The sequence below is a fragment of the Vicugna pacos genome, chromosome 26, assembly GCF_048564905.1.
Source record: "Vicugna pacos chromosome 26, VicPac4, whole genome shotgun sequence".
NCBI lineage: Eukaryota > Metazoa > Chordata > Mammalia > Artiodactyla > Camelidae > Vicugna > Vicugna pacos.
In genome coordinates this window covers 5,355,362-5,363,470 of record NC_133012.1, presented here as the reverse complement: position 1 = coordinate 5,363,470, position 8,109 = coordinate 5,355,362, and the positions used below count along the sequence as shown (strand labels likewise).

Here is an 8,109-nt window from a genome sequence, read left to right as displayed (position 1 = left end):
CACATTCGTGACAACCTGGGGGAACCTGCGCTGCTTCTTTTGACTCTGACGCTAAACCTAACTCCGCGGACCCAGATGGCTTAAGGGCGCCGGGTCCGAGGGAGGCCCTGCTGAAGCCTCCGGAGGTGGCGTGGTGGGAGGCTTTGCCTTTGGGAAGAAGAAATGGGATCAAGAGAGAGCCTGCGCTCCGGCTCGCCTCCCTCCTTCTGGGATGCCCACAGCCCCGGGCCCCTTTCCCGCTCGGACACCTGCTGCCCGGGGCCCGGCGTCGGAGGCAGGGCCTCCCCCGGCGCGGCCGGCTCCACGGCCCCGCGTCCCACCTGCGCCGCCGCGGGCGCGGGCGAGGGGGTCCCGGAGCGCAGCCTGGGGGCCTCCTCCTGGGCGCCCCGCCCCTGCCCGGTCCGCGCAGCCCGGGCGCCCGGCCGCGCCCCCTCCCAGCCCGCGGCGCCCCAGCACCCCTCTCCTCCCCCGGCGGGCTCGGCGGAGCATTGTACTCACATCCGGGGCTGGGTTTTGCTTTAATGCGAAACGTAATTAACCCGGAAAAAAGAGCCGAGAGACCAGAGAGAAGGAGGGGGCGGGGGGTAGGGGGAGAAGAGCCAGAGGAGCGCGAGGCCCCGAGAGTTCGGCGGCGACAGAAATCCCCCGAGAGCGACGGCCCGGCCGGCCCGAGAGGCGCGTCCCAGCCCGATGTGACCCACGCAGCCTGCCCGAGCCCCGGCCGTGCGCGGCGGGGTAAGTGGGGCGCCCGCGCGGGCCCGGGAGCCGAGCGGCGGCGGGGCGCGCGCGGGGGCCGGCGGGGGCGGGGGAGCCGGGCGGGCGGCCCCTCCTCCGGCCCTCGCGAGCGCCCGGGGTGGCCAAGGTCGCCGCCGCCAGGGGTCGGGCTGCGGGGGTGGGGCCGCGGGCAGGGTGGGGGCGGGTGTTCTGCTGAGCTGCGTTTTCTCACGTTTGCAGCGGCGAAAACTTCTCTGCGGGTTCTGGCGCTGGGGCAGCGGCCCCGCAACGACTGCCCGGGCTGCGGGGAGGGGAGGCGAGCAGAGAACGTCCAGGCAAGTCCAGGGGGGCGCGGACTGGGCCGTGGAGGCTCCTTTTCCCCTGCCCTTACTACCTTCTTACATGGCAGGCCTAGAATACTCCCGAGGGAGCGCCCTCCCTTCCCCCTGGGTCCAGCCCGGGCCCTCGGGCTGGAACTCGGGCTTCTTGGGTGACTGAAAGGAAACCGTCCTAAAATGCAGGTTCGGTGCCAGGTTGGGAAAGCACTCGAGGGAAGCTGTCTGTCTGTCTGTCTGTCTGTCTGTCTCACCAATTTCTTCCTTGCTTTACACGCTTCCCTCTTCTGCTCCAGTTCTAAACACTGTTATTTCATCGAATTAAAAAAAAAGAAAGGGAAAAGAGAGGCCTTGTAGGAAAGAAAAGTGTGCAGACACGTCTAGAGAGGAGGCGCGGCTGGGCCACCTCATTAGGGGCTGACGCATCTCCTGCCCGGGCCAGCCCTGCCCCCCCCCCCCCAGCCTTTCGCTTTAAAGGTTTCCTTCCTTCTAGGCGAATCTTCCCCCTCTAATTCCTTCTCCAGCCCCTCCCTCCTGTCTTTCTTTAGGACTCCAAATGAGGTTTTCGGAGGAGAGTAAACAGCGGAGAAGGGGGAGGGGACATTCTACCAGGATGCCAGCTGTGGCTCCTGGAGGCACCTCCGCCCCCTGAGTGGTGGTCGCACTTGGGATGAAGTTCCAAAATTGGACTCATGTTGTCCTTACAGGCAACTAAGTCAGTCCCCCTTTTGCTTCTTTTTGGAGTTTCATCATTTTTCTTTGTTTGATGGCAAAACCTTAAGAAACGGAGAAGCCAAAGATCTTGGAAGAATAGAAGTGTTTGTTTTCCATTTCAGTTGCATTCAATTGACATTTGTTGGGTAATTGATTGTTGTTTGTTTTTGTTTTTTGTTTTTTAATGGAGGTGCCGGGGATTGAACCCGGGATCTCCTGCGTGATAAGCTCAACCACTGAGCTGTACCCACCCTCCCTGGGGAGCTGTGACACCAAAGGCAGTGATGAATAAAACGTAGCCTCTGTCTTCAGGGAGCTTGCAGTCTGTTGGAGGCCATAGGCCGCACAGAGTACCTAGAATACAAAGCAGATTGCTGAAATCGAAATCTAGTATGCTTTGAGAAACCACAGGAGACTTTTAAAAAGCCTCCTCATCGTTTCAGATATTAGCCTTCTCCACTGCTGCTTTCATGCAGGTGACTTTTGCCATAGCAAAGCTCTAGCTTGTAGTTTAGACTCTGTGGCCAGCCTGGTGTATGACATCTGCTAGCTGCTAAGTAAATGTTTGTTGAGTGAATGTGTGAGTGACTGCAAGCACAGGCATTGTTTGCCTTTGTCCAAATGGAAGAGAAAGGAGTGGTGTGGCAGTGCATCAAGCCAGTTCAAGCTGGTTTATGAGGGTTTACCTTGGATATTGCCTTTAGACCTAAGTATCCTTTGCCCTATTTGTAAGCCTTGCTTTTTGCAAAGTCTGTGGCACTCCTAGTGATGGAGTCTTGCTCCCCTTTCAGATGGGTAATCACCTAGTTGTGAGTTGGAAAACCACCTACCCTTTGGTGGAGAGTTTGCAAAGCCTTCTTTTCCCTTGTCGGTGCATTCTTTATTCTGTGTAAGGAAGTAGGGTCTGCAAATCCCATCCTGTCTTCATAGTGAGCTGAATCACATACAGCCCGGTATTTTCTTTGACGTTAAAATAAACCCTGAAGACCTGCAGGTTTTGGTGGGGTCCTGCTTATGGAGAGGTTCTGCAGAGTGGGAAGGGGGAGGCATCAGCCCTTGTCACCAAGCCCCTCGGAGCAGCCTTCCCGCTGGCTTGCACGGTGTTTGCTGAAAGTCCTGGAGCACTAGGGAGACCAGAACAGCAGGGGCTCGTCTTCAGGTGTCACCAGATCTGTCTGCTTCATGGGGCAGGTGGACAGGTGGGTGATGCCCCTGCTAAAAGTTTGGAATGCTCCGAATTAGGTCTTGCTGGGGCCCCAGTGCAGTAAATATCCCTTCTGTTTCACTGAAACTGCTGAGAGGCTATTTGTTCTGGCCGATGCAGCCCTAGAGCTTGGAAAAAATGATCTGGGTGCAGAGACGTTGGGCTGCTCGGCTTCTTCCTTCTTCCCACCGTGGGCAGTTGGGGCTGCCTTACTTTCAGTTTGCTGTGTGTCTGAGCGAGCTGGAGAGGACTCCGGCGATCCAATCTCTTAGGCTTTGGACAGGAAGGAAGGAGAGCAAATATTATAGAGTGACGGCCCATGGCAAGAGAAGAATCCTAGCACTGCCCGATGTAAGCCCATCCCTGAGCCGAGAAGGGGCACAGGGAGGGGAGAGGGGCTGACGCGCGCTCGCAGGGCCAGGGTCCGTCCCTTCCTTTCCGTCCTCACCAGGCCTGTGGTTGGTGCAGCAGGACAATAATTGGGAGAAGACTCTGTTGACCCTAACTCTTGAATCTTGCGCTGCTCTGCTCTGGCCTTCCGTGGTCCCTGCTGCTAAACCCGCCCTACTTTTTGGCTTTATAACTTTCTTTTCTTCTGGAAGCCCCTTCTCTGCCCTGACCCCCAGCGACTGAAGCACTTGCAGGGGGTGGAAGGCTGAGTTGGGCTCTCTCTCCTGCTGCTGGGGCCGCACTCTTGACACTGCCCAGTGTGGGCAAAAGGCTTTCAGCTTCGGACCTGTGATGTACCTTTCCGCCCCTGGAGGCCGGCCAGCTGAGATAACGAGAGTGGGAAGCGAGGTCCCTTCTCCTTCCGCTCTTGAAAAACACAGTAGTTAAAGTGCGGAGGCTGGGGCTTGCGGTCCCATTGGCGGGGACCCCCATCTGGCCGTCCACTTACAGAGTGGCCCCACTGCTGTGATTTTCCCATGGGCAGAGCAGGAGGTGGCTCCAGGATCCCTTCCCTGGAACCAGCTCACCCGCCTGGTTCTGTTAACTTTCAGGGTGGCCTGGCCGAGATGGAGACTGGATTTTTGATGGAACTCTTGGGTTTCTGTTTTAACCTCTTAGAGAATTTTAGAGATGAGGAATATGATGGTTTGGACTCAAGGAAATAGGATGGCCAGTGGATGCCTTTCCCTGGGAGGGATCCCAGTGTTACCGCCTGGCCGCTGGGATTTGCTTGTTGATATCTGAGGGGTAGAGATGGCGAGGCAGCTGCCTGCCTTGTATTAAGCAGCTTTGAGGTAGCTGTGGGAATCCTATACCACTTGTTGGACACTTCACACACACACACACACACACACACACACACACACCCCATCTTAACATCAGCATTTCCCCAGTGCTTAGTCTTTTCCAGACCTCCTGGTAAGCTCTTTTCACACATTATTTCATTTAACCCGCACGGCAGCCTTTGAAGTAAGTAGAACGATTCTCTCCATTTTGCAAATGAGTGTGAAATGGGCTCAGAAAAGCGTAGTAGGATCTGTCTGACCCCTAAACCTGTGCCTCTTCACTTCACTCCAGCACATCGATCGGTAACTGAAATCAGCACACCCGTTTCCCTGTCACCTTCTTGCAAGAGTTTCGTGAAATGCACTCAACAACCATCGCTGTCACTTGCACATCCCCTTTGCCACACGCAGCCCCTCCTCCTTCCCTACCTCCCTCCAGAGACCAGAGCATCTGCCTTTAGACAGACTTGCTTAGGTCGTTTAGATGTTCCCCCAGCACTTTGCCAAAGGCTGGTTTATGGGAGAAAAATGGATGCTTCCTCTGCATTCTCCTGCTGCCAGTGTTTTCGTGGGTGAGACAGTCAGGTTTTAAATGACAATCATAGTCCTGGGGCTGCTCCCGTGCGGCTCCCATTAGGAAGCCGGACAGTGAAGCTGAATTCATCCTGCCTTCTAACCCCGGGGGACTTTCACATTCTGAAAGTTGGAGATCTCAGTTTTTATAGGCTATTTATAAACCCACGGTGGCCGCTCCCTGTGCGGTTGATCCCTTTGGTGGCTGTGGTCCAAGGAGTCAAGGGCAAGACTTTGTTTCCTGCGACCCCATTTTCTCTGAACCCAAAGGAGGCTGCTGTGAAGTGTGGTCATGCGCATTGAAAAGATTTTGTTGTTTTGGGCATCTTTGTTGGGGTGGTATCAATATTCAGGCATTCATGCCTTTTCCCCAATATTTTTTCCCTTAAAAACTCCCTGAGGGTCCCTTGCCCTGCATGTTGGGTTCTCAGGTCCGGGGTTGGGGGGGGAACTGGGCACTGTTTCTCACCCTCCCCTGGGGCTGTTGGTGGCCCTCACCCTGCGCTTCCGGAGGGACCGAGTTCTCAGTACATCCCCTCCTCTCCCACATCATTCTTCTCCTGCCTTAGACTATTTGGAATGTGCTCTGATGACAGCTTCAATATGCAAAGATGTTATCACAGTAGGAAATAGATGTTCCCACACTTTTGAAGTGATGATCTTTGGCCGGGCCTCAGGGCTGTGTTCTGAAATAGCTGTGCTTGAGTTTGGTGGTGGCGCTGGTGGTGTTTTTACTGGGCCCTTGGCATCGCCGAGGCTCCGCAGTGCACACTTACGCAGGCTGGAGGTTGAAACCTAGGGTGAACTCTCTGTTCATGTGGCCCCTGCCTCTTCTAACTTCCACACCCCAGTTCCTGTCTGCTCATGCCAGCCCTCTCTGGGACCTCTGATGTCATTTCCCGGTTAACTTTCTCCTGTCGAAGTTTAGCAGTTTCCTGTTGGTATCCCTCCTGCTCACCACGGATGCTGCCGTCCCCAGCTTCCACCCTCCAGGGTGGCAGCGCAGCAGACGTGCCCTCACTACTTGTCCAGAAACGCCTTCTTGACTTTTTTCTGGAGCAGAACCCCTGGAAGTCCTTGTCCTGCCAACGCCAAGTAACATGAAAGAGAACTCTCCAGATTGAAAAATGGATTTAATTTTGTTTCCATTTTTGAACTGTCGGAGGTTGAGAGTGGCTTGTTTCATCGTGGGATCAATACCACTTAAGGCTTATGTCTTCTATCACTTTCTCTTGTTTTTATTTACCTGAAAAATGCCAGAATTATCAGGCCAATGAATCTCCTTTATTTCACTCTTTTTTTCCCCCTGTATCTGCAAACCACATTAGAGATCTTAAAAATAAAACATCCATTGGATAATACAGTAAGCCCTAGCTTTCATGACTTTAGCTTTTCTTAAAGAAAACCTGTTTATCCATCTCTTTATTCATCTGTGCAGCCCTTTAATTTAAAAATGTCAGTCCCATCTCTCCACTTTCAAGAAGGAAAATTCCACTGGGGGGTCTTTGTGGGGGTCCCTGCTTCCATTCCCGGGATGGAGCCGTCAACTTGGGTGTGAACCTTCAGGCGACCCCCAGGACAGGGGCTCTTCTTAGGAAGACCAGAGAGCAAGGAACCAAACCCACAGAGGAAAGAAAGAGCTTCTCTAAGAGGATGTTTTAATAGGAAGTAAGAAACCCAACTAGATTGGAGGATGCTGGAGCCCTCTGGGTAGGTACCTGGCTTTCAGGCAGTTGTGATGGGTGGAACATTGCTTTGTTACATTTAAGACTTTGCAACACAAAAAAGCCCCAAGAGAGCTATAATTTAGGCAAGGTTTTGCTTGTTTGTGAACTCTGGAGAACTGAGAAATTTATTCTCAGCTTTAAACTTATACGCTGGGGATGGGGTCGGTGGGTGTGGATGCAAATAGCTTTTCCTCCTGCTAAATAAAGTAACATACATTTCTTGTAGAAAATTTTCAAAATATGGAAAGTATATAAAAGTAAATAAAAGTTGCCCATGATCCATAGATAATGACTGCTAATATTTTGATGTCTGCATGTCCATCTTTTTCTATCCAAATATAGAAGTACAAAAGTAATATTTAGAAGATTGGGATCATATTTTAAATCATATTATTGTATCTTAAAAAAACTTAGAGAAGTTTCTCTCTAATTTATTTAAAATTACTTGAAAACATAGTTTGTTTTGTTTTGTTTTGTTTTTGATGGAGGCAGTGGGGATTGAAAGCAGGACTTCATGCATGCTAAGCACTTGCTCTACCACTGAGCTAACCCTGCCCCACAAAACATAGCTTTTTAAAGATCATGTAGCGTTTCCTTATGTGAATCATTTATTTAATTATTCCCTAGTCATTGGGACATGCAGGGCATTTCCAACTTTTTGTTATTATAAATTCTGTTACAGTGGCTATCTTTTTATTTTAATCTTTATTTGCATCTTTATTTACTTGGATGGAATCCTAGAAGTAGAATTGCTGGGTCAAAGGGTATGAGCATTTTTAGCTCCCTTGTTACATACGGCCAGGCTGCTTTCCAGAAAGATTCATGCTCCTGTCCCGGATATAACAGAATCCTGTTGCTGCTGATCCACGGGTGACTCCATGCAAAGCCACTCCCTCAAGGTTTCACTTTTACCATGAATTAAATATTAAATGTATTCGTATTTTCATTTGCAGCACATACTTAGGAACTTAGACACTGAAGGAGTCTAGATTGTGTAAAACTTCCGTCTTTTATTTCTAACTTCTCATTGTAATGCATTATTTACTTACCTGGATTATGTGAGGCCATGTTGTGGTTGGGTCTGGTGCACATGCGTGTGTATGTGTGTGTGCGTGTGAGCATGAGGAGGTGGGAAATTGTGTGCACACATAATTTTGATTTGCATTTATCAAAGTCTCGGAAGGAAGATGAAGCTGGAAACTAACATGAAAAAATGTTCTGCATCATTATACGTTTAAACGAGCCACAGTTTAAAATAATGAGAACATTCTATGTGTGTGAGGTTACAGCAGTGGTAACAATATACTGCTGGCTGCAGCGTAAACAGATGAAATCACTTCAGAAAGCAATTTTGTAATAAGTCTCAGGAATTATAAAAGATCATAACCTATGATCTAGTCACATTATTACTTGGAATTTATGCTGTTTCTGTGTGTAAAAGAAGAAACAAAGTATAAAAACATGAATTTTAGCATTAGAAAAATTGGATGTAATCTAACCGTCTAATCATAGAGAAACGGTTTGAGTAAATTATACTAAATCCAGCCCAGTAATATTATGCAACCATTAAAAACAATGATTATAAAGACCGTGTAGCAACATGGAAC

At 50.7% G+C, this 8,109-nt stretch overlaps 1 protein-coding gene across 3 annotated transcripts in view; it reads left to right on the top strand.

Annotated features, from left to right (window-relative positions):
- Window positions 1-491: 491 nt before the first annotated feature.
- PLEKHA2 (pleckstrin homology domain containing A2) overlaps window positions 492-8,109 on the top strand; it is a 51,616-nt gene continuing 43,998 nt past the window's right edge. The window contains exons 1-2 of one of the 3 annotated variants that reach the window (XM_072950206.1): window positions 492-735; window positions 955-1,049. In XM_072950206.1, coding sequence (XP_072806307.1) covers window positions 522-735; window positions 955-1,049 — 309 coding nt within the window. In that variant the 5' untranslated portion in view covers window positions 492-521. The remainder of the gene's footprint in view (window positions 736-954; window positions 1,050-8,109) is intronic. The other 2 variants (XM_072950208.1, XM_072950207.1) reach the window with 2 other exon arrangements.